This window comes from Bombus pascuorum, chromosome 10 (assembly GCF_905332965.1).
Source record: "Bombus pascuorum chromosome 10, iyBomPasc1.1, whole genome shotgun sequence".
NCBI classification, from domain to species: Eukaryota; Metazoa; Arthropoda; class Insecta; order Hymenoptera; family Apidae; genus Bombus; species Bombus pascuorum.
In genome coordinates this window covers 9940617-9966829 of record NC_083497.1, presented here as the reverse complement: position 1 = coordinate 9966829, position 26213 = coordinate 9940617, and the positions used below count along the sequence as shown (strand labels likewise).

The following is a 26213-nucleotide window of genomic DNA, read 5'->3' as shown; positions in this document are numbered from 1 at the left end:
ATTATCCACATATTATATTTAAATTAATTGAAAATATCAATCGAGTGACCAATACGATTGTTAAGTAAGGATCGTCCTCGGTAAGAGTTCCTATTCTCAATTGTAATACGAGATTGGTTGTATACAAAGAGGAGACACGTTCTTCCATCTGGAAAGCATTTGCGAAAGGCGTCTCGTGGCTGCGTAAAAGTGTACGCGAATTTGCGATGTTACTCCAATAAATCGGCTTTAAAAGAGACCGGAGCCAGCGAAAAGGCCAAGAAAAAGACTTAGCAAAATCCGGTTTAAGTGTGAATAAATTACGTACGCGAAGGGAGCTGGCGGAAATGGTACCGCCTCGCGGTGAGAAAACGCAAAAAGCCATCAAAGAAGTCGTGGCACGGTGGATGGGAAAGACAAAAGCCATTAATCGTTTCTGTACAGTGGCGCTTGTATTTCGATTTCCCTCTGATTTTCCTCTGCTTCACTGGCGTTCTTATTTCAGCAATGTTATCACCAACGCTGCGCGATGTGGTCTCTAAAATAACAAAGTGGAAAAGAGCTGGGTTTTTACATTTTACGAGACCCAATTCTCGTATCGCGAAAGAAAAGAGGCCGAGTCGTACCGAAGAAGAAATTTCCAAGGAACCGATTATATGTCGCCTTGACGACGAAGCTATGCGAGCGAAGTAATGTCACCGATGACGGAATTAAAATAGATATAGAAGTAAATTCGTGAGGTGGTAGAAGAGTGGCGTGAAGGAGGAATGACAGAAAAAGAGAGAGAGAGAGAGAGACAGAGAGAGAGAGAAAGAGGTGGAAATCGAGAGTAGCCAACGTGTAAAGCAAGAGAAAGAGAAGGATACGAATCTGTGTTCCAGTGGGAGGTACTAAAATTAGAGGAGCCCACGCGGCTAACAGTTTCGTCTTGAAGCTTCCTTCAGACATTTTCAAATAGTCCTTTACGCCGATAACACAACGTGTTTTCGCGACGTCTCGCTGTCAGTCGCGACTCGGCGCCGTGATTCTGCGTTCGATTCGATTGGCTTACGAGTGACTTCCTCGAGAGACACGGTTGCCTCCTTGGAACCCATTCAACGTCCAAGTGACTCGAGATATTCCAACTGGCAGACGCAGACTTTCAATTAATCGTCCTTCTTTTTGTCAACGATAATTACCGTAATCGATGATCCTCGTCGAACGGCGAAAAATGAAAATCAAGGGCGGCTGATCTCCTCGCCGCTGTTTCTACCGATCCGACCAGTGGCCTCGAATAATCCCGCGTCAATAAGCAGTCAAGTGCAAATCGGGTTTCTTCCGCCGCTAGCCGCGTTGCCTTTATCGAACATCGTCTCTGCATTTAGCAAAGGCTAGCCCTTCAATATGATAATGTATATTCCTGTCTTTTGCATACGTTTCAAGTGGCTCTCGTGCAGATAGCGGACCGTACCTACTTCGCTGTCTCTTTCCTTATCAATGAAATTGTCCCTGAGGCGTACTCGCGTTCGAGTGATCCTCCCCGACGATACTTTTCATTATCGAGACTTTCGTGATTCTCGGAGTGTTAGATTTTGCCGAGGCTTACGGCATGTATTTCAATCGATCGACTATCGAGCCGCCAATCTGCATATATTTCATCCTGCTATTTCTGATTTTTCTGTCAGGCAACGTTCAACAGATTGAAGGTAAGTTGGCCGGTTCGATCCGACGCATCGGCAATGTCGCTATCGATTTTTTATACGTCGTAATCGTGCTAATGCACGATACGTTTAACATACATGTACTATCGTGGAACCTATCGGCGCGCATATCTATAATGAGCACGTAAAAAAAAAAAAAGAACGATGCGCCGTAAAATACACGAGACGAACAGATTTACGACATGGTACGTGTACGTGTCACGGCAACTCGTTCGCGCTAAATGCCAAGAAATTTGTCGATATTCGCAGGTAGAAAATGCGTATGCACGAGCAAGGCCTGTAAAGAAGCTGGTGTCGACACGTGCAAGACCAAGTTTTACTGTTACACAGAGTTGATTTTGACTGGAGACCAAGAATTCGGAGGAAATACTACGACAAGAGGATGCACCGAGTTCGTATGAATTTTATTTTGAGATTATTAACATTGAAAAAGAGAATCACGATGTTGAAACAAAACGTGGTAAACAGAAATCAGTTAGAAGATATGCAAAAATTTCAAAGTCTATTTCTCTTGGTCGAGAAAATAATATCTTACGAAGAAGGAGATGTAGAAATCGCGTTTCAACTATTACGATAGTAGTAACCTCTCGTTTAAAAGCAACACCCCGACCTCTAACCTTTTCCTCTTATTCTACAATAAATTCCAACGGTACAAATCCGGTTGACTCGAAGACGATTTAATTCGCTGAATCTTACGATTGACGTACCGCTATAAATTCGCCGTGACTCTATGACAAGCAGGTAACCTTGACGAGATAATCAGTGCGAGAAGTTTTCACGAATTCTTTTTAAAGCCGTGTTAAAATGACGAGAGATGTCGAAATCGTTTCGACTCCGAACATTCGAATATCGCTAGCCAGTTTTTATTGCTACCAATTAAATCTTCGAGCCGTTATCGGCGAGTGTAGCGTGGCGTTAATTACCAGATAACTAGCAACGGACAAAATAATTAATTTTTATTGAAGATAACGCGATTCGCAAACAACGATCGAAATTGACCCCCTTTTTTTCGACCGAATTCCTTCACTGGCCACGAAACGATCGATTGCTCGCCAAGCGTAACAAGCGTGATACACGCGCGGAATATTGAAATCTCGCGGCGTAAATCGTGCAAAATGATTATTTAAATTCCGACTATCGCCGGGGTCGAAGAACTTTATCGAGCAGTGGCCATTTTATCAGAACGTTGTACGTTGCCATTGCTCAGGGGTGCCACGCCATTGTTGTGCGAGACAAAGTCCTGGGTCACGAGGTCGAAGTCGAGCGACAACGTGGACCGATCGTCGGCTGCCTGGATCCGTATGCCCTGGCCCAGATTGAAGTGTTGCGACAGCCACGACTACTGTAACGCCGATCACCGCATAAACGTGTCCACGTGGATCCACGACAAAGAGACGCCCGATGCTGTGGAACCCACTTTAGATTACACCGGTAAAGAGTCCTTTGCTATCTTCGTCTATTTACAATGGCTCGCAGAATTATTTGTACACGTATAGAAACTTTTTACGCATATATATTGCTATCTTAAACAATACCATACTTTGGATATTTAGATATTTTGCGTATGCATATTGCACGCATCCTACGTAATCTCGCGTCTTTAAATTTTCTATGCGAAATAAATTTTATGCAAATTTCATGCAAAATAGAGCCGATCAGTATGATTTCTGAGAGGTTTGTACGTCGTTAAAGATATCTAAACATTCTCCTTACTTCGAAGAAATACAAGTTTCACCCTAAATTCGTACAGGTTGGCGCCACTTCGACAATGTTGAAACTACTTACAGTAACTTTGAGTCTCGCTTTATTTACGATCTTACCCGCTTCATTTACACGCTTCGTAGATATCTGTAACAATTTAACCGAAGAGATATCGCGCTGTATGATTCAATGCCAGAACATTTAAGGCGCCACTGTTCTTGACTAAACAAGCTCGAGGAATGGATTTTCTGATAAGTCTTGTGTTATGTACAAAGGTTCCTTTAATGGGATGTCGTCGGACCGTGACATAATGGGATCGATTCAGCCGGATCCAGGGCCGATTGCCGGAGGTCGAGAATCGCCGGATCAATTCCTTGAGAATCGCGTTAAACCGCTGCACGTTGCCGCGCTGGTCTTGGCGATCGCTGCCCTGATATCGGTCCTAGCAGCCTGCTACGTTATTACAAGGTCTGGAAATTTTTATTATCTCGCCTACCGTAAAGTTTCTCGCTAGAAAATCGCGTGCGCGCCGCGAGAAAGGTGTCGGATCTCACGTAACGAACTTTTATTGACTTCGCTTTTGCCGCGAAGAAAATCCACCGCTACACAAGATGCATCTATAAAACTCGTATTTTACGACGCTAAGCACGTTCGAGCAAAGAGGGTGTCGCAAATGAACATTTGACGTATTGCCAGAAAAATTCTTTATAATTTTTTATTTCATAAACGTGGCCTATTTAAGAATAAATAGTAATCCTAGATGGTTCGTCCCGCTTGTCTTCTTTTCTTTCTTTTTCTTACTCTTTTTTCATTAATGACGTTCCCTTTCTTTCTTCACCTACGTCTCTTCTTTTCCGTTTTGTATACAATTGAAAAATATTCCTGTATTTTCGCCACATTCCTTGATACGCTGCCAAGAATTTGTTCGCCTCTTTGTCGAGGAAACAACATTCATATGTAAGTTCGTAATTGTAATTACTTGGCATTGGCCGCTGGCATTCTAGTCTGCCAGGCTTTTCCAGCGAATCGATTCGCGGCGACGCACCGTTTCAAATTTGCAATCAAAGCAAAAGTTTTGATTCGTTTCTATGACGAAACACAATAGACGTGCCAGAAAAATCCGATCGAAGGAAGGAGCGAGCGGCCGCGAAGGCGAGCTACCTTTATTAGCTGACGCGTTTCCCTCGCGCGCCTGTTTCTAAACGCTCTGAAAAACCCTCCTATTGGAAAGCACGGCACGATGAAAAACCTTGTGCTAATATTAACTCGGCGACCCGTTAACAATCACCGTTCACGAGGTTACAAACTGCAACTGCCATCCGATAGTCGTCGACGTTGTAGTCAATTCAGTACTCACACGTCGAAAATCGGCACGCTGCGTCTGTTAACCACGATTATCAGCTTAGTCGGACAGTTCGGACTTGAAATATTACCGATATTAATAACACGTACAAGGAGTCCTCTCATTGCTGATCCGATAAGCTAGCCACGTGCGACGTGTCTCGCCTTGTTGTCGATAGTTCGCGATAGACAATCGATCGGTAAAAATCTGATGGCATAAATGTTCCAGTCCGCTTGCATCGAATAATAATCAATTTGTCATTCCATTTTCCAACAAGTACGATAATATTTTTTATCCTTTAACTTTATTCAGCCGAGAAACCGATTTAACCGACTCGTCTCTAATATTCCTAATCTCTTAGAAATAATCGTTTCTTTATCTACAAACCTATTCTTATAATTTTTGTTAACGAATGACTAATAAATTTCATAGTATCGTGTCATAATATAATTGCACCTATAATTCCACCTAATATAATTGCACAATTTCCATTCTTTCAACTTTCCACCGAGTCACGTAATACAGCGGCATTTCCTTTCGGATGGCACCTTTTATTATCTGACCATGTTCCCTTCTTCCTTTTCTCAGCCGGCCGATTTCAGGGGTCTGAAGCCTGGCCGGTTTGTCGATCCGACTAAAAGCCGCTCAACTCGCTTCTTATCAAGACTCCTTTTTCTTTGGGACCCTGTCGAAACTGATAACGAGTCCCCAGAGGCCCACCGTGGGCTTTACCCTCTAATCTTCTGCCTCCGAACGGTTAAGTGCGTTTTCGAGTTTGGGAATGTCCTGGTCTTCGGCTAGCCTACACCTTCCTCCACGTGTTGCTTCCTTTCTTCCTTCTTTATCGCGCCTTCGAGTATGTATTTCGAGCGTCACGATTGCCCGTAGAAGGGACCAGCGTCTCTTTCCCGATTTCTTCGTGTTTCACACGGTCCCAACCTTAATGTGGCCACGTTTCTATCTGCTTGTAATGACGTTGCCTTGTCACAAGGATAACGCGTAGCCCAGAGAATCGGTAGGGGCTTCTCTTTATCGCCGCAGGCACGGCGTCTCGAGTGCAGGGAAAATAAAGGCGAATTAGGATAACAGACACCGATAAGCGGTAAAGCGTACATTTTGGTGAATGCGCGTTTCTACTTCGTCCGCTGTTTATCACCGGATATTTTTGGAGTACGGTCCACCCGTGCTTCACGGTGTTTTGTGCTCGGCGTCGCACCGATAACTGAAACTTCATAGATTTAGAAACACTAGAAATTTTCAACGTCGATGTTCGCGTTCATTTATTTCTAAGATTTCATTCAAGGTCGTAACGATACTCGAAATTTCGTAGAGTCATAAGTCGCCCGATTTCTGATATTCGTGATATTCGCATTTGTTCGTTCGTATATTCCGTTTGAAATCGCGTTCGATGCTATAACGATATTTGAAATTTCCAACATTTGCTTTTGTCTATTTTTAAATTTATGTGTTTAAATTCGTGTGTTCGGTTTCGCGTCAACAACCGACCATAAATCGTCCAATTTTTCGCCGTTGATACCGTTTACTCGTTTGCAGATTCTTGAAAACGAATCCATACACCGTTGGCAGCGTGGAATAACGAAGATCCTTACTCGTAATCTTTAAGCGTCGAAACTTTCCGACAATTATCACCATCTCCTTTTATCGGATTCAACGAATCAGGTAAGAGTCCAATTAATAATTCTTTGTCAGGCAAACGGATGTCTGAAATGTATTAGATTACGTATTACCGGTTTCGTTGTACGAAGAGAAATTACATCGCGTCCAAGCCGGAGTTAAATCGGCTCGAACATGCGTTCGTACGCACTCACGGACACGGATACTTTCTGCCTTTAATCGTATGCCCCTGATCGACTAACGAACGCAAAATATAAATAGAAGCCGGCTGTGCAGGAGATAACCGCCGCCGACAAGCCAAACGAGTCTGTATCGAACAGATTTTTGTCATGGATAATATCGAACAACTTTCGACTCTCGGTAGCCGGTAGCGCCAGAAGATTATCGACAATAGCAGACGCGAATAATTTCATCGATACCAGACTTGCCCTTTCAAATCCATGCATCTTTAAAAATCGTAATTAAGTCGTACGTAATCTAGTTTCACGTTTGTTATTCTGGTTTAGCAATGCTTAATTATTTGTACAACTGCTCCGTTGTATTTGACTCAATCGACTATTCTTCGTGTTTGTTCAGGGCGATGGATCACAGTGGCGTCAAACGGATGCGTGGAAACGTGGGATATCATGCGGTTTGAAGAGTCATCGAAGGAAGGCATGACGAAGCTCGACGAGGGACAGTTTTGGGCAAACAACTCGCTGAAATCTTTTGTTTCCAAGGGTATGACTAACATCGGGCTGCGCCTCTTATTTGAATTCCGTCCTCCCGGTCTCACGGGTCTAAAACCAGGTGCTTCGCTTGTTTCCATGTAATTAGTCATCCTCGGGACATGTACGTAGTTGAAAGAAAGAAACTTATACTTGTGTAAAGCGTGGAAGAATCGGACATTTTTAGGATAGTGGACGAATTTGGTGACGATCGTACATGGCGAACGTTTGTTATATGTACGACGTTGACTCTATAGTAAATGTGACGGTAGACAAGAGCCAGTGTCGGAGCCAGCGTGCGCGTCGAACGATGATACGATAAATTATTATGCGTACAAGAAACTGCATTCCCGTTTTAATGGATTTACGTCTTGTTACGATTGTAAATAATTTGTATAAGAATAGCGTAAGATAGCAAGTATATTGAGGCGTAAAAATAGTAGAATACGTTAGATCCCGATTTGCATATGTTTTACATTCTCTTACATTTTGTATTCGATGTAATAGGCTTTGATCATGTGGCAGGAAATATGGATAATATAAATCTCAAGGAGATTAACTAACATGTACGTAGAGATGGAATGGATGGAATGGAAAAATAACAAGACCTGTTGTTCGCACCGTTAAATTGTTTCTCGATCGACAACAAGTTATCGAAAGCCTTTTTCAGCGTCTTCGATCGTACGATGACTGACAACCTGAGCCGTGTGCCGTCTGGAACCACGATGAACAATAGCGTATTCCATTAAGCCTACCATGAGAATTAACCAGTCAGCCATAACCAGGTGCTCGTTGGATCCAACTTCGAATTCCAACTCGACCGCCTTGACCACCGCATTCGTTGCGCCCGACGAAAATCAATCACTCGGCTAAATATATAGGCTCGATTCGTAGGTAGATACCCGTCCTCCGGGCATCCTCGAATGACCAAATATCTTAGATAAATATCTTCTGCTTGTCTAACTGGTTCATCCACGAGCCACTAACAAGACATTTTTTTTTTTCTCTTCCTCCTCTCTTTTTCGACGAGGTTCGTTTGTAGCAAGTTCAATCTCCTCCTGTATTCGTGCATCGACTTACGTGTTCGATTTCTCTCGAGCGAATAGTTATTAATAAGCCATCATAGTTCTTTCGATCGTATTTGTACCACAGCTAGTGTCAACGAACCGCACGGTACTTCTCGTTCAACACGCCTTTGTCTTCGCCGTTATCTACGCCGCTCAACACTGAAACGCTTTGAATTCACGAACGAACGAAACGTGTTGACGAGCAAGCTAAACTTGTCGCTTCGATTCTCCTTAAGCGAGAGCTCGATGAGACGCGCTCGAGAGAGTAATATCGGTAAGACGATACCGTGCCAGAAGCATATTTCATTCTGGATTCGGAAGACAGCACTTAACATCGCTCACCGTCAGCGTGGATTGGATTATTCTCGGTGAACATACCAAAGATTCGGATCGGGGCAACGATGCATTATTCGTGTAAGAAATAAGCAAAAATAGGAGCAGCGCCATGGCGCCAACGAGTTAATAGTTAATTGGCTAATGCCTGGCTAAAAATAAGCCGCGTATCGTCCACTTCGTGGTAGCTATATTCAAAGCATCGGCGGCGCTAGTTCCTGAAAAGGAAATCCTATTAACGACTACAATCACGTATCTCGCGTTCTAGCGAACGCGTGACAATAAAGCGATCGCAGCTTCGTGATTTTCACAATTCTCAATCGGTGTCCTCCGATCCGGTGAACAAAGTACGACGTTAATGTGTACAAGCGAGCTGACAAAACAGGAAGATCGAAATAAACAGCGAAGGATCACAGATTTAAGTCCATGGAATTAAGACATAAGCTTTACTCGTTTCGAGGAAATCGTGCGGAGTGACGAATTAATCTAGCGAACTTAACACGCGTCCTCTCTACGGTTGCCTTCGTGTGCCAGCGACAGGCCGATCCAGACGACGATCTCTACCTGTCTATGATCGATCGAGGTTGGGTCGAAAGACATCTCACGCAAAGTGAAAAGGTCCATTGACGGGCACGCTTATGCATAAGGCACGCTGAAAAGGGAGGCCGATTATCCGGACAAAGACCGATTTATTTATCTCGTCTATCATCCTACCATTATGCAAAACGATCTTTAGTTAAGCCAGTTAGGTGTCGACGTCTTCGACGTACAAATGCACACAGAATATACGGGGTGTTCGCTAGACAAGTATAATTTATCTTCATGAACGATTTCACTTCTGCCGTTAGCGTACTTGGGGCGCTTCCTCGTCCGACTAGACTCGCGCAATTTCATTGAAAGATCCGATTCATAGGATCGACGCGTTTAAAAGGCCGCATAAGCGCGGCACTCGCGCACATTTGTCCGTAAGTAGGGAAAAGAAGTGGCCGGAGACGACGTAGCGCACGACAAAAGCTAAAAAGGAGACCGGCGGCTGTCAGGAGGAAGGGCTGACGATCCACAGCAGAAGTAAGCTGCTGCTCTTTTCATCGTCCGTCTTCCTCGTGTCCAGGACTCACGGACCACGTGCGCGCGCGCGACAGACATAACGACATAGTGTGTGCGAGTAGCGTGGATCGCACAGACACTCACCTACACGAAGGAAATGTGGCGTCTCTGCCTCGGGGCTCAGGCGCCACTGTCTCCCTTCTCTCTGTCCCTCGTTTCCCTCACCAACCGCCCATTTCCCGGCGTCGATCCGCACTACTCAACCTTTTACCAACACACAACTATACCAGCTTGGCCGCATACTACGTTCTGGTACAGTGACTGCCATTAACGTAAGTGGCAGAGGCCATGTGCGCGCTCTTCATTCGCCTAAATCCATCGAGTCGCTTCGATGAGGATCCACGATGATCGATGATGAGTAAACAACGTGTCGGAGTTTTAGAATTATCGTAAATTGGCTAGGAATGATTCTACTTTGGTAGGAATTTATCCCAAAATTCCTTCGTTAAAATATTCTTCGTTAAAAATAACATGGATCGATCGCCGTGAATTCATAAACAAGATATTAGAATGTCAGTATTAATCTGGATGGGAATGATCGTACGTACTTTGAAAAATGAATTTACTTTACGGTAATTCTCCGTCAAGAATAAAAAATTGACCCGATTAAATTCATCTAACTCGTTCGATCGAGATTTACGAACAACGCCGATACTTTAAAGTAACTTTACTTCGAAGTAATTCTTCGTTGAATATAAAACTTGATCGGTTTAAATCCACCTAATTGTTCCGACAAGTATCGATATACGACGATGGACGATGAACGAGCAAATTAAAAATTTTATTTTGACACGAACTTTACTTCGAAATATTTAACTGCTCGTTGAAAATAAAGATTAAACCGTTTCTATCGAATCGAATACCAACCCGTAGAAATTCTATAATTAAGTTAAAATTACGATAACTTCGCTCCAAGGAAATTCCTCGTCAAAAATAGACAAAATTTAGAGTTTCGTACGTAAACTCGGAAGATTATTTTCAACCGAATATTCTCTCGTGATACGTTTAAATGGACGGCCCACAAATTCGTTAGGATTCGTTATACGTTTTCTAACGATGGCTCGGGATCGACCGGAGTCAAGGAAGGTAGATCATAGATTAACGACAGCCGTTGAACGTGCGTATTGTACGCGTTCACGGTGCGTGGCACACCGACAAGGGGCATACTATCGCAACCGGAGGCGGGACTCGTTTAAAAACTATCTGGCGAGTGTTCCTCGGCGGGTGCCCCTGGTGTGCGCCAGCCGCGGCGGAGTCGTCCGGCTGCACGGCGTTTGCTTTTCGAGACCGAAGTGAGTCAGTCAGTCAAGCGTCGACCATCGTCGGCATCGGACGCTCGTGGAATCTTTCCAAATTCTTCCAGCGCACGTCTGCTCCGTAAACCATTCTTCCGTTCGTTATGAATATTTCGAAAATCGACGAAAAGATCGATCGATCGTGACCACGAGGTATTCCAATCGAAGAACGATTCGATGGGGTTTGATCGTGGCTTTCGTTGATTGTGTTTTTCGCGATCGTTACACTAACACTGATCGGCAACGCGGTCCTTAACGATATCCTGACACATCAGAGTGCATGTTATAAATTTAGAATAAAATGTTGACACGGGACTTGTTGACTCTTGCGACGATGGTGTCCGGTCTAACTGTGGTCATTGGTGCTTCCATAGATCTTGATTCGAGGGACTACGAGGTGCTCACCGATAACGAGGGAAAATCCGATGACAATGGTAAGGTTACATTTTCAGTGCATGATTTCATGGGAAAGTCAGGGTATACGGCCTGTGCCGCGGCTCGAAACGGCCGCGTCAACGGGTACACGTGGGTGGCGCCAGACACGGGGACGAAATCAATGAGAATACTGGAATTGGCGTTCTATCGTCGGGCGAGTCGAATTTTATACGAACGACAGTTACGTAGATCCGGAGGTTGTCCCGTATTCTTTGTTAATGCTAACTGTTGTGTTTCTGCGTATCGTTTCATTGTCTTACGATCAAAGTTTATTATTACACGTGGCCTTTGCACCTCGCACGTATTTTTCAATGAAAAACCATCGATCCTCGAATTGCAACGAGTGGATTCCTCGGAGGGCACGCTGTATCTTATCTGCGATCAATTCGAGCGATTTGTACCGATACACCGTACGTAATTAAACTCGCGGCATGTACTATGCTTGCGGAACGAGATGGATCGATACGAATCATTGGAAATAATTAGGGAAGAAATGTAGCAACGTTTTACAAAACATAGAGGAGCAAAGGGTAGCATTGGTGACGAGTCATTTTCCTAAACGAGGCGGCCAGGGAACTTTTCGACCGTTGCCATTCGACTTTGACACCGGAGTAATAAAAGTCGGGAAACGCCGCTCTCTAAATTAAGACCACTGAAGTCGCTGAAGTACATTAATTGGCTCGGCCTTTTCTGCATGTCCCATGACGCTTCGGGTTTGTAGAATAACCAACGAAAATTCCCAACGCTTTATCAAACTGCTTCGAAAACAAAATCTCGCGGGAGTATCGTTCGAGCGCGATATAGATTCGATATTAATAATCTGTAGGACAATGAAAGGCTCGATAGAGCGGGTTTTATCGTTGTCGAATGTAACCAGGGATATAACAGAGAAGCACAGGATGCATGGTTGGAATCGTTTAAGCAAGTGTCCGGACGATAAAAAAAGAAACGCGTGATAAGAGGGAAGCAGATGCAGACGCGGTATGCCTACGTCACACAGCGCAGCTACGGTAATTGCAAAATTGTACGTTCTCCGGAACGAAAGGGAAAAAAGGTTTGCGCTGGCATGTTTTAAACTCGTCTGCCGTTTTTTCGTGCCGCTCGGCGCAATTAAGGACGCGTGCAATTTCAACGTCTTATCGATGCACGTGAGTATTCGACCAAGTAAGAGAGAGACGAAAGAGGAGCATCCTTTTCTCTGTGACACAGACAGGACGGTCTTGTTTTCTCGAAGGGAAGATAAAATAAAAGAGCGCATGCACCGAAGAGCCAGGTATCGGGAACGATGGAACGAAGGAAGTGGAATAGGAAGGATCACGAGAGAAATTGAGTTGGATACGACGTCGAAATGGACGAGGAGAGAACAGACGGTAGAGAACGATAAAATCGTACGAAAAAGGGAAGCACGGTGGTTTACCATCTCGTTGTGGCCCAGCTGGAGTGATTCACGATCGATCGATAGATTTACGCGATCGACTGGCGCCTACGATACGATACGAAGTCCTGCGGGATCAGCCGCGACGTACGTGGCCAAGCTACACGAATTCCGGTCAAACTCGAGGCGCTTGCGAAATAATAAATATTTAAATTTTACCGTTCGTACGATACCGAGTTTAGAAAGACGATAAAGTATGTGTCGGGCGCCAGCTAGACGCGCGAATAGCAGAGTATATAATATAATGCCTATGTGCACGATAGCTTTACCTTCCGACACGCTTGTCTGCACGGTCCTCGTTTACGCAAGTATACCAGTATACCAACGAGTCTCCATTCGTGCATCGTGAATCGCACGCGCATCGTGGACAACGTGCCGAGAAACATGCTTGTTTCTTGCTTATTAACGCTTTAAGTGCGGCCACATTTTTACAAATCTTCTCCATCGAACGCGAAACAGTGACAAAACTAGGTACAATATCGTTTGTCGATGCGGACAGGCTCGCGAACGTATTCCAACGTTTGTGGAAATTTGTCCTGAACACCATACGTGTGTTATAGAAAATTGTACGACACATGGTACAGGTGTGAGTACAAGTATTGGTAAAATTTGAAAGATACGCTGAAAATGTGCGTGGATAAAAGTTTCAAAATATTCGTCGCGGAAATGAATTTCCCCTTAATTTGTAATTCCACGATCATCGAAATTTTTGTTTAGAAACGATCGGATTAACAGGTTGTTTCGCGAAGAACGAAATAATAAGAATAGCGTCTGTTTCGAATCGGATGCTCATGGATAATCGTTTAACTTTTGTCTAGTCTGGCAGATATAATGAAAGAGAAGAGTCTCCTTATGCAACCAGGCGATACAATAAATCACGGCTTATGCAGATTTTGTATCGTTACGCGTTACCTAACTTCTTCTTCGTTGATTTCTCGATACTCCTACTCGACAAATCGTTCGATCAGCGTGTTTTTAATCTTCGAGGTTTCTGTTTGCACGCGTAGATCTGTTTATGCGCTCGCGTATCCTACGTACATATACAGAGAAAGAGATGGGATTCGGTTCACGGAACCATTTCGCTGACGTTATAGTTTCTCAGACACGCGGCACATCGCATTCTTCGTCCCGGGAAAAATGCCTTCTCCACTCTCCTCTTTCTCCATCTTTCTCAGTGTCTGTCTGTTCCCTGGACGCTCGACGATCGCGAAGAAGCCGTTAATCTAATGCATCCGACGAATCCGACCGTTTATCTGCAAGCTGTGTCGATCTTCTTCTTCGAGGAATAACGATCATGCAGAATTTTATATTTATAGTGCACATAGATTAGAAAGTTGCACGCAGTTTTCTCAGAATCATTAACGCTGATTAGCTTTCGCGGTGTATCAGGAAACGCTCGAAGCCTCCGATCGATCAAAGCGACAATGCGTGTCGCTTTAACGACTGCACCCGGCGAGTCGTGTGCAGAAAACGTTGTATTTGCAAGGGTTCATTAAAAATTACGTAAATCGACGGGGTTCGAGTCTCTTATCTATGCGATACAAACAAGTTACGGAATTGTGATAATTCCCAGTTCGGTTCGTGCAGCCGGTTGCATATTTATAGACTAGCGAGGTCGATTTTACGATATGACTCATTCGTTTCGAATCCCAGACGTGCAATTGTCAGTTTTATAAATGTTATCGTTTGTGTGTTGGAACGGGAATCGAGCGAGAATCGTTTGAATCGTAAATCAATTGAAATTTCGAATTTACGCAACGATGATCCTTGATTCGAGCATTAGTCCGAATGATAGAAAGAAAAAGACACTTTTGCGCGCATCCTGCATTGATAAAATCGAGTTATTGCTTTTAAGCAAACTTTTTGTTCAGATTGACCGATAGAATATAATGGGTGGATGAATTTGTAATAGAAAAATATATTGAACTAAATAAAAGTGTAAGTATATGCTGATCCAGATCTCTTACAGTGTTACAATACAATAGAAGAAGCTATAATAGAGGGCACGTTCATATATTTATAGCAAAGGACATTACTAAAAAGTTAACCTTGCAGCTTTAGCTGAAGACTACAAGAAATGCCAACAGAAATTTACTTATAGCACTTTTCTTTCTAGTCTTTGTAATCCAAAACACAATTTATATACAAGGACACAATAATATGGACCTCTCCTTATTTCCAATTTTTTGTTTCACTAAATTTTATTTTCTTCGTAACAGCGGTCTCCAGGTCACGGATATACAAAAATAAAGTGGTTTTTCTCGAAGTTATTACTTCAACTTTTGGAGCTAATTATACTTGGTATCGAGTATCCTTCGCGCGGCAATTTATCGACCGATAACATCGATAGGAACTTTTATGTTACGAGTCCTAGGTTTTCACGAAATCAAGAAACTGAGAATTTTGTAAAACGTGGAATCGATCGGTTTGATTCCTGACGAACTCGAATAATACTGAAAGACGGCGACAAATAGAAGCGAGCGTTCCAAGTACGATTCAAAATATCTTGGCTACGGTGTTTACAAAAAATATTGGCGTATCTCCCTATCTTTCAATCGAGGATATTTTTTATCTGTTTGTAGATTTCGTTTCTATAGTAGCGAATTTTGCTGATCGTATGAGAATACCGCTAAACGATACGATATTTGATACATACTTCGACCCAATTAATTAGTATGTAAAGCTTCGTGTAGCGACTGTACGAGGTTCCACGTTGTTTCTGTGAGAAGAAAAAGAGAAACCTGTTTTATCAAGAAACTTTAGACAAGGTAGCTCGGATTAAGAATTTTCTCGTAACTCTCTTTGGTATCCAACTAAGAGCAATGTTTGATACAAACATCTCATTATTCGATAGAAATTCACGAATAAAAACGCTATGGAAGATTCGAGGTGTTAGTTGAATGGTGGAAAAAAGCCAGGTTGAAGAAAGAAAAGATGCAAAATGTCGGAATGGTCGCGAAGCAACTACAAACTGCTGTCTCGAACGGAGCAACCGCGTCGAAAAATGCGAGCTCATCCGCGCGCCACCGACAAACGTAACGCATGCACGCACACGCGAGTACGGCCGGTGTTTCACGTGTTCACACTCGGCCGAGTTGCAGCTGGTGTTACGTGCGCTCGTCTACACACAGACGAACACAGAACCGGCACGGTGGCGCCTGTCGGCCACACAAATGTGCATGCGTGCGTGACGAGTTTATGCCTCTTTGTCTTCTACACGTCCACGCGTACGTAAATATACGGTGTGCACAGCTTTGCACATACACGTTTACCAATACGCGTGCACGTTGCGCCGCTATGCTCTTTCGAAGTGGTTTCGCGGGTATGGGTGCACCGTTGGTCTCGTTTCGATTTGATAAAGCGCACAAGAACGAACGAAACTTCTTTTAAAGAAGATATTTTATTCGAAGGATAATGACGAGAAAAATGGACAATCTTCCTGCCTCGATGGGATGTTTAGATATCTCGATGGGACGAGATACCAAGAGAACTTTGCCTTTTTTCGATCTCTACGTAAAAACGTAAAGAAAACATTTTGTCTTGGGAGCAACGATGGAAAAACCGAATGATCTCGTTGGTAATTCTCGTGGCTCATCTCGATGCAACGAAAGTTTCTAAGAGAACATTCCGAGCTTCGTCTTCTCTTTGAACGGATCGCAGACGCTTGATGGTTATCTTATGTTTCGTATCTAGAAATCTGCGAGTGAACAGAGTACACGGAAGTGACGGTTGTCGCGTACAGCTTGGGATATTATTACGTGCACTGAGTAGAAATACACAGCACACAACCACGGATAAAAGTTAAGACATTTTTCTTGGCGCCCTCGCGCTCCATACGCGCCACCCACGTATCAACTGCTATCTGCTTCCGAATCGGGGACCGGGAGTTATTTACGGCCACTTTGCTATCGCTCGAATCGAATGCTTAAATTAAATTCGATCGGGTTACGCGTTTGGCGAAATGAAGAGAAAGACAAGTCGAGTCGCGTTATCTGACGACTCGTGAAATCGTTGAAATCGGCAATGAAGAAGAAAAGAAAAAAGAATGAGAAGATAGCCAAGTCGATGATCGACAGGTGCGAACGGCGAGTAATTAACATCGATTTACTAAAAAATAACGATCGATTAATTGGAATCATCGCCCCCGCCGTACCACCTCCATAAATCTACGAAATGTCAACGGGAAGGAGAAAGTTTATTCGCAGGACGGTAAATTACTGGCGAGCGTGCACGATAATTCATTCACCCGCTCGTTTTTTCTCCGGTTGTTCGACTCTTCCGTTATTAATTAAATGTAGAGGGACATTAATCAAAGTAATCACGTTGGATCAGTTACGCCGCGAGGTAATGGTCGTACTTTCACCGGATGGTTCGCAATCATTGTCCACTGTCTGCCACGCTCGATTCCAAGTGGATACTTTAATGACTTTAATGACTTTCGTTGCGTAGCACACGAGAGGCAACATAGAGTTTCCGTTCAAAGTTTCTTGATATCGCGAATATATTCCTATCGAGCTACTTCAATCCGACACACGCGAAGAATACTTCTCTCTCTCTCTCTGGTTATTTTACCTCCTCGAACTTGACCTCGTTAGCCACGAATACATAATATGCAAAAATGGCGCTCGTTACGGAGACGATGTTTGCTGTCTGAGAATTTAGCTCATTCTTCAAGCTGTCGAGACTTGCACGTACGACCACACACGTAGACAAATGTGTTCCAGACGTTGAATGGATAATGGCGCCTTAATTTTTCTTATTAAGTTAAAGAGAGCAATTTGAAATATCGAAAATGAAGATCACAAAAGATACAAACGTGACAAGACCAATTTTTCTCTATTTTTGTAAATGTTGATAATTTGTCGTTGATACTTTTGAAATGGAAGAGATACGATGGAAAAATCAAATAGGAAGAAGTCCTTCGTAAAATTTGTTGATTAAAATATTCGTTCATACATGTATCATGTTCTTCTCAAATATCATCTTCGAGTGTGAAACTGTTTTTTAATTAATTTCGTTTGAGAAAGCCTGCGGATATGCGTAGGCATCGGGAAAAAAGTAGCAGCCGAGGGACAGATATAACTCGACTGCTTGAAACGCGTGTCCCGTCCTATCGAACTTGTTGTAATTCAACAATGGTACCAGTGCACCCTTACCATCCGTTGTCCGATGCACATGCGTGCGATAAATATGCGTCAAACGATACGCAGCGTGCATTACTGCGCTCGGAAATTCACACGAAGCTGTGTTATTGCAATAAGCCGGCAGAAGTTTGCAATTGAAATCAATCGTAATTTATGCGTCCGAGGAAGGAAAAGAAGGAAATCAAAAAACAAATATATATAGTCATTGCGAATGATCGCTATCTATAGTATAATATTTTATCGTGAGACGTGCATCAGGCGTGGTTAAACTTCTCACACGTCACTAGACCTGGATTGGTAATGAATATTTTTCTTCCTTTTCCTATCGGTGGCGCCAAACAGCTATAATTCTCCGTTCTTCTCATCATAAATGCAAGACATATTGCGCCTCGAGTCACTGTCTGTACCACGATTCACGGCACGGTACAGCCAAGCCTCGGGCGATACTTAAATTCAATCAAATCTTTTACAGTTTTCTATCTCTCGTTGGATTTCAAGATACCTGTGTGCAAATATCGATCCGTTCGATGATGTAACACCGATTCGATTATGCTTCGGTACAGACAGTGTGTCCCGGAAGCTTTCAATCTTCTGGAAACACCATCGACCCCATTTGCCCGACACTTTTCCTTTCCCCGTGCATTCCCGATCGGCCAATACCGCTCGATACTTTTGCCACGAACTCGCATTGAAACCGCTTGATATTCCGCGAGAGTATTTCGGAGTTTGATTTGTTGACGAGACGCGTCGCGCACAAAAGAATTCCTCGAGTCGGTGGCGCCTAAAGAGCCATATAATCTTCGTATCAAACGATCGAAAATGCAAGGCGGCGTTCATCGTCGAATAATATATCGTACGTAGACTACGAACATACGCGGTACGCACAGCCGAGTTTATGCGTTTGTCACGCGGCCCGCATATAGCCGCGACCATTTCGTTCCCTATTTACTATCGGCTATCAATCAGAGGTGGGGAACTATGTATATTCGTAGCATTCGAATAGACGGCTGTCGGTCGGACCCGCGCGAGAGTTCGAGGCTGAGTCGCGCGCGTTATGTTAATTTGGTGCTTCGTATGCGCCATGATACCGCGTGCAGGCACGCACGCATGCGGCATGCATGCGTCCATTGCAACCGAAGATGCATCGAATTCAAATGAACGGGCTTAGCCGTTTCTGCGACCAACTGCGTTCGCTGCTTTTTCCTTCGGCTTTCACGTGTCTAATAATCGTGAAACTTTCGGAGGAATGTTTGCTACGCGAATAACGACGGGGCAATTTATCTTTCACCGTTGTCACAGGTTTCAAGTGGGTTATTCTCTGCGATGCAAATGCGATAATACAAGCGTATCGCATAGGAAACAGGAAATCTCAATGCCTGAACGTCCACGTTACACGGAGATCATAAAGGAAAACACGAGAAGTTACATTTTCTACTTTTTACGTCAAAGTTGCTCGATTTAGTACATTCTCAATCAGTCTCGTATTACTTCGCAGCTGAACAGACGCCTTTTCACCATAAAACTTCGTCGACCTAAGAGCACGTTGCTATTCAGAAGTAGGGCACCTACCGTCGTCGTATAAAATTTTGCAATTGATCTAAATTACCGAGGAAACGGTTAATCGACCAGAATTTCACGTTTTTGTACGATTACGATAGAAAATGCGTGGCAAAAATTGGCCGAAATTATTTCGCGCTAATGTATTAGGTAAATTATAATAATCGTGCCATACACAAAAATTCACCTGTTTAATTACGAAGCGACGTTGAAATCAGAAAATCGACGAAAATATCCTGTTTTTCTTCGTATAAAATTGCACCTTCACGTGCGTAGTATGATGAGCATAGGTTCGTATGACAAAGGACGACTTGAGTCATTACGGTATCAACCATCGCTCGAAGGTTAACTAATTACCTAAAACCAGCAGCGTGTCCATTAATCGTGCAGTCGGTAAATACCTTGCGTTATTCAGACAGAGTCGATAAAGAGTTTTGTTTCGAGCGGACAGTTGCACGTATCGTTTGTCGAGATAACGCAAATTATTCAAACGACTGAGTCACGGTAAATAACGTAATTAACTATTTTTCGTTTTAATATTAGCAGTGAACGTAAGTGTTAACTGCTATCCTATCCTATCGCTGTATAAATATTTGCGCGATGCATTTGTCACACATATATCTAAGATATCTCTATTTTGCACATTCCATCGGTGGTACCTACACAAAGGGAACGGAATTCAACGAGAGTAACTCGTTCGAGGAACTGGAATTAACATTTACCATAAGCGAACCAGTTATTTCCATCCTTGGATAATGTCACGCGTTGAAGACGGATCGAAATCTCTCACTTTGCCTCGGGTCATTTCAAGCATCAAAATCACGTGTTTCCGACACTCGTACAGATCGCCATTAACGGCACGCTCAGTCTTGATCAATTAGCTTAGTTGCAACCTTCCTCCTTCGGCACAAGACTTCTTGCCGCTCGTTGTCGTTCGTGACCGCGTTCGAAACGAACGCGTGGATCGCCAGTGAATCGACAAACTCTAGAAATACTCAATTTCCGCAAATCTAATTAATTGAAATCGATACCACCGAGTGTTTTCAAGTTTGAATAGAAATTCATTGAATTGTAAGATTTCTGACGATGTTTCTTTGCCGGTGAGTTTTCACGACATTACGACAAACGTGACGTTATGTTCGTCACCTGTGACCTTTCGAATGTTTATGCGTTCGTGGAAAGCTCGAAAGTAGAAAAATACATAGAATGTACAGCGTAGGAAGTATGTCAAAAAAATGTCTAAAACATCGTCAAAATATTTAATAAGTGAAACGAATCTCTGATCGATAGAAGTACGAAATTGCATAAACATCCGCTTATTAGTAACTCACTAAAGTATAATATTCCATATACGCAATATCGGACGTGAAAAGGTTAATTACAGCAGATGGTTATCTTCTCTTTATCGATCAACTGATATTAAAAGCATAAAGCTGTCGCAATTCCTCTATGAAATATATTAAACGCTAAACACGCGACGCGTAAAAACGTTAAACAAGTCTGGGATGCATTTTTATCGCCGCACACAGAATGTGGTTATGCGGGATTTTTTTTCTTTTTTTATCTTGCACGCACGATTGCTATTTCCTTTTCTCGAGTTATTTCCTGCCAAATTACGCTCGATGGAGGACACGTCGCTCGTGGCTACAATTCCCTTGCATGTTATACGTATACCACTGGTTAACATTCTTTCAATCATGTATGTCGATCACGTTACATCATTAATACGCTCGGCTCGGTCTTATAAAAATTACTTCTCAATGAACTTCGTTCATATAAATGATATAATAATATCCATTCATCAAAGTTTCGATTAAATTTTCATACTTTCGTCCATGCAATTTCATTCAGAATTCATAACTCAGCCTCATAGTCATTTTTCTTTCCCTCTTCTAATTGAAATCTCCATATGGACGAGCATATCTCCTTACCTTTCGTACGCAGTCATTGAGTCGTTTAAGTATACGACTAATTTTCTTACTGTTCTAGACTTTCAAAAGATCCGGGCAAATTTTGACATACTCGTCGAAGCTTCTACCATATCGTATATAATCAATATATTAATTCAATCTACTTTCAATCGATGTATAATCGATTAATAAGTCGAATAGAAGGTTGTTGAAAAAAAGAAAAAATTAAAATTAACTTGGGAGAAATTCACGAGCGAAATTTCGCTCAGATAGATGATTCATATCGCCTACAGGGATTACATTTAAATGATACAGTTAGCGTTATAGGAATTTTATTACAGTATCCAATTAAGATATGGTACCTAATATTAATTAACGTATAATTAACGTAGTTATTGTAATTTATTCATAAATCGCTTCGCTTAACGCGCAGCAGGCGAAGCCGCATTATTAATGGGACCTTTATTTCGTCTTAAAAGGTAGCAAAAGCCGGAGCAATTATGTGCGTGGTATCGAAAGGACACCATCTTTGCTACTTAATTAATGCATTTGTTCAGGCGCCGATAATAATAGGAAAAAATGGCAGCCGTTCACTCAAGCGGACATGTAGATACGATCGGAACACGTAGGTTCCGCTTTACCGGATAATTATTCAAATTAAGCAAGCAGCTTGCTTTAGCAATTACAGAAATTACAGAGAATGGCCGGCTTCGTAAAACTTTTGATAGCCTCGTCTCAACAACTTCTCATAATGCATTCGTCGTCGTTTTTTCAACGTATAATTAAGCTATTCCTTTTAAAGCGTAATGGCATACGAGTTTCGGGCAGAAATAAATTTACCGAATATCATCGATAATAATCGGTGCAATTTCGCACAAAAATGTAAATCGTCGTCGTTTGCATACTCCAGGCAATAATCGGCGTACGATCGGGCAATTATCGCGCTGCTCGACTCTTAAATAACATTGAAGATCGTTTGTACATAGCAGCCAACGAGCGCTCTACGCATTAACTATGCTTAATAGCGTATTCCTACTCTGCTGTAATTACAATGAGCCTCTATATATAGCGGACGCCGTGACAGATTTGCAGAATCAATGTCAACGATTCCAAGGAGACGTCTCTATAAATACTTGCCTCCTCGAATCTACCTGTATGCACAGGTGGTAATACCAATCTACTTCCACGCAGTCACCCAATTGTACATCGTGATTTAACGCAGGCACGAATTTATCGATCGTTGCCATTTTCCTGTCAATGGAATGTTAATTCTCAACCTCGTTACCTTCTTGGCGATTATTCCTACATTGAAACTGGCCAAACTCTCTCGGTGTCTTATCATTCTTTGAATACAGAAGAAGAAGACATTGCGTGCTACTCGCAAAAATGGATTCGCACGAATGGAGCAAAGGAGAGCGCACGCACGCGCCAGTTGTCACGCGACTTGTTGCAACTGAATTTTTGCACGCTTCTTGCGATTACGAATCCAATAGGCGAACGTTTCTGACGCGTAACGGAAACCGTAAAAGGAAATATACGAAGAAAGCTGATGGGAAAAAACATGATACTCGTTTTCGCTATGATAATTAAAAGGCGGAATTACATAAGTAAAAATAGTCGTGGATGGGATAAAAAGGAAAGTCTTTTATGCTCGATACATATCTCGATCGTGTTACGTTCATCGGCAACACGTTGTCTAACAACTTCAATGACTGCTCTCCGGCTCTTTATACCGTGCGCTTTCAAACGAGATTTTCCGCCCTCTTCCTCGCGATGTTCAGGATTCCATGCGTTTCATGGAAACACTGCTCGTCGTGTATTCACCAAGACGTGGCGTGTAACAACCGAGGCGAAAGATTAAAAAAGGAAAGAAAACCATTGAAAAGTCTCCGTCGACTCTCCCTGAACCGCGTACACGCACGTGAGCACCTAACATACGTGCCATGTGAAACAAATTGCTCGAAGGACGGAAAGCTAGGAAACCGCGCACGAGAACGTAGAGTTATGACGATAGGCGAACCGTCGTCGTTGCTTTCTTTTCTGCTTGCTAACGATTAACGCGGTAGGTAATATACCTTTGGGTCGCGGTTCCTTATTCGTTCCGACGTTCTTTTTTACTTAGACAGAAAAACATTATATCGATTTCCAAAGCTCATTTTACGTCGGAAGATATCCAAACAAGGCACTGTTGCTCTTCGAAGAGCGATACCTCGAGAAACCTCTTATTACAACTAAATCAACCTCGTGTTGCGGTTTACTTTGTAGATGTATAGGCGATACATACCTTAAACCATGTGTTTACGGGCTACCGATGCAATTAGACGTATGTGCAAATAGCAATTTGCTCGTGTTCTCGCAACGTTTCCCGATTGTTCCGATTGATCGCCACTCGGCCGAGATCTCGCGATACGGTTCTCTGATCATTGACCGTAATCGTAAGAGGAACGCAACGACGCGTGTTGTTATACTACTATAAACACCGACACGTAAATACCGATGTAAAATCTGGTTATTAGACTTGAATGCAGGTGTAATTAACCGATGGGACAAATAAGGAGATGCGTTCCACGTAATTATTAGTGCGTCCTTAGGGGGCGTAAAAACCTGTTAAAAGCTCGGCTACCACATTCCTCGGGATTTTTTATGTGACGTTACCCTAATCGACTTTTTTTACCTACGGATTATGTTAACGTAATTGTAGACGCTCGCTCACCAGACGAGGTGCGCTTGTTGGAACGTTGAAGGTTTCACTTCCTCCTGGCCTGCGAAGAGGAAGACCTGTTCCGAACGATTGAACTGCACTTCCTTCAGGGTGGCCCACGGACTCTTTGTTCTTCTAGCAAATCATTGGATACTTGAGCGATCAGGATAAAACGTCCGGCTACTTGGGCGATCACAACTACCAACGAAAAACTCTTTTCGACGACCTGGCCCATTCTACTCCATGAAATTGCATTTTTTTTTTTTTCATTAGAAGTGCTTCTGTTTTAAATAATTAACTGCTGTTTTAATTGTTTAATTGTCTCACAAATTATAACAGCTCGCAAACGAAACTTACAAATCTGGATCAATGAAACAAAATAATCGTTGAAAAAGTAAACATATGGAATGATGCAGAGATTGCTTTGTTAAACGTACGATATTTTGATGAATTTACATGCGATTCAAGTTTTAGTCCAGTGTAAAGCGACATTTAATAACGCGACGTGTTCCATGTTTCGAGTTCTTTGATAACAGGTGCTTTCGGTGTTATTTCAGTGAACTATCGATGTTCAACGAATTTATGTTTTATATAATATTGCTCGGTGCATAGTTTGATTATGATTAATAAACGACTGCTGTATCGACACGCAAGCCAATTTCTACTAGCGATCCGTGCTATTTACTCAGCCAACGCACTTAAAGAACCATCGTTATATGTAGTCAGTGCTGTTCAATTGCACTTCAGTCGTACGCACGAGCGAACGAACGAACGAACGAACGAACGAGGAAGAAAAACATAAGAGGACATTATTCCAAAGGGGCGTGACAAGCTATCGTGAGAGTGTACTTTATCCAACACCCAATGGCACGCTATAAAATTTCGATTCGGAGCATCGGTATTCTGCAGCGTCGTAACGCGAAAATGGCACAATTTCCTTTACAGCGCACGAACAAATTTTTAACGAGCAACATTGTAAACGATACTTCTTCTACTCTTTCTGCTCTTCGTTCCACTCGAACATCTCTCTTCAAAGTGACTCTCTGCGTAACTATTCTACTTTTAAAACGATCTATTCAGCGTTTGTTCATTTTTCGAGATATCGCGCGTTGATTTCCGTCTTGGAAGGAGAATATGAAAAATCTCGAGGGCCAAGAGTGAGAAATTAGAAGTGCAACAGCGCTCTTTACGTGAGAACGTTGGATATGGAAAAAATACTAGAAATCCAAAGGACTCGTTTCGTTTTATCGGATTACGTTTGCGTTATTCGAAAGGGGAGCGCCGGAGCAGCGATAATTAAAGGTGGTTCTTGTACCCGGCGAAGCAAAACGAGCAAGTATTATCATAAAAGGTCCGCGATCCACGCATGTAATTTGGAGCAATTTGGCAATTGCATGTAATTGATGAGGATGCCTTTTACTTGACGATGCCCGCACCGCGTCCACGCAGTCGAGTTAAGTAGGGCTAATCACTGGTTTGCCTCTCTCGAAAACATCAAGAACCTGCCTTCTAGCGCCGAAATACCAACGCTTGCGTAGACCAGCACGCACACGAGCTCATGACAAGACAGTGGGTTATAGTCTAAAATACATATACCTGGCCTCTGGAATGGCAGGACCCAGAGGGACCCTCCTACTTCCCAGAAATAAGGGCCTGCAGGTCCCTATTGTTCTTGCTAATTGCCACCCCGTCCTTTGCTTGGTTCGCTGCGTTGCCTTGCCCTCTTCTTTAATGGCCAGGTACTCCAGGGATGATAGTTACAGGTCCCAACGCAAATACCAGCTTCGTACATACCCTTTGTGAAACGAAAATTAGCCGAAAGCCGGAGATACCCTTGGCCGGAGACAATTTTTTGATCCAAGTATCCGTTACAAGAGAACTGCCTGCGGCTAGAAGCTTCGATGAGAGATCTCGGATGGTTTATACCTCTTCTGTATAATTTCAGCATAGAAAGTTCACGGGAATACAGTTTTTATTTGTATCGAGACTTACCGGCCCTTTGTCTTCGCCTCAAACGTTACAAGTCTCTCTGCGATTTTCGTGTCTCGGTTAGTCGATAGTCTGCTGAAAATTCAATTTGACTTTATTACTTCTATTCGATTTACGAATCTTTATTCGGTCCATTAGGCCCCATAAATTTCTTCGTTCGCATTCGTGATACAATC

The 26213-nt window shown here is 42.9% G+C and overlaps 2 protein-coding genes across 2 annotated transcripts in view; both read left to right on the top strand.

The window, feature by feature from the left end:
* The first annotated feature begins 874 nt into the window (after positions 1–874).
* On the top strand, positions 875–7692 carry LOC132911279 (uncharacterized). Its single transcript, XM_060967842.1, has 6 exons — positions 875–1664; positions 1929–2070; positions 2887–3110; positions 3656–3848; positions 6277–6402; positions 6934–7692. Exons 1-5 carry the CDS (start codon positions 1568–1570, stop codon positions 6317–6319), a joined length of 699 nt encoding a protein of 232 aa, XP_060823825.1. The 5' UTR covers positions 875–1567; the 3' UTR covers positions 6320–6402; positions 6934–7692.
* A 3114-nt stretch (positions 7693–10806) lies between these two features.
* LOC132911280 (BMP and activin membrane-bound inhibitor homolog) overlaps positions 10807–26213 on the top strand; it is a 25952-nt gene continuing 10545 nt past the window's right edge. The window contains exon 1 of the mRNA XM_060967843.1: positions 10807–11300. Within this exon, the coding sequence (XP_060823826.1) occupies positions 11168–11300 (133 nt within the window). The 5' untranslated portion in view covers positions 10807–11167. The remainder of the gene's footprint in view (positions 11301–26213) is intronic.

Coding starts and splice junctions, on each gene's coding strand:
- LOC132911279 (XM_060967842.1), top strand. CDS start 1,568: ATGTATTTCAATCGATCGACTATCGAGCCGCCAATCTGCATATATTTC. Junction 3,111..3,655: donor ACCCACTTTAGATTACACCG/GTAAAGAGTCCT, acceptor TTATGTACAAAG/GTTCCTTTAATGGGATGTCG. Junction 3,849..6,276: donor GCCTGCTACGTTATTACAAG/GTCTGGAAATTT, acceptor ACTCGTTTGCAG/ATTCTTGAAAACGAATCCAT.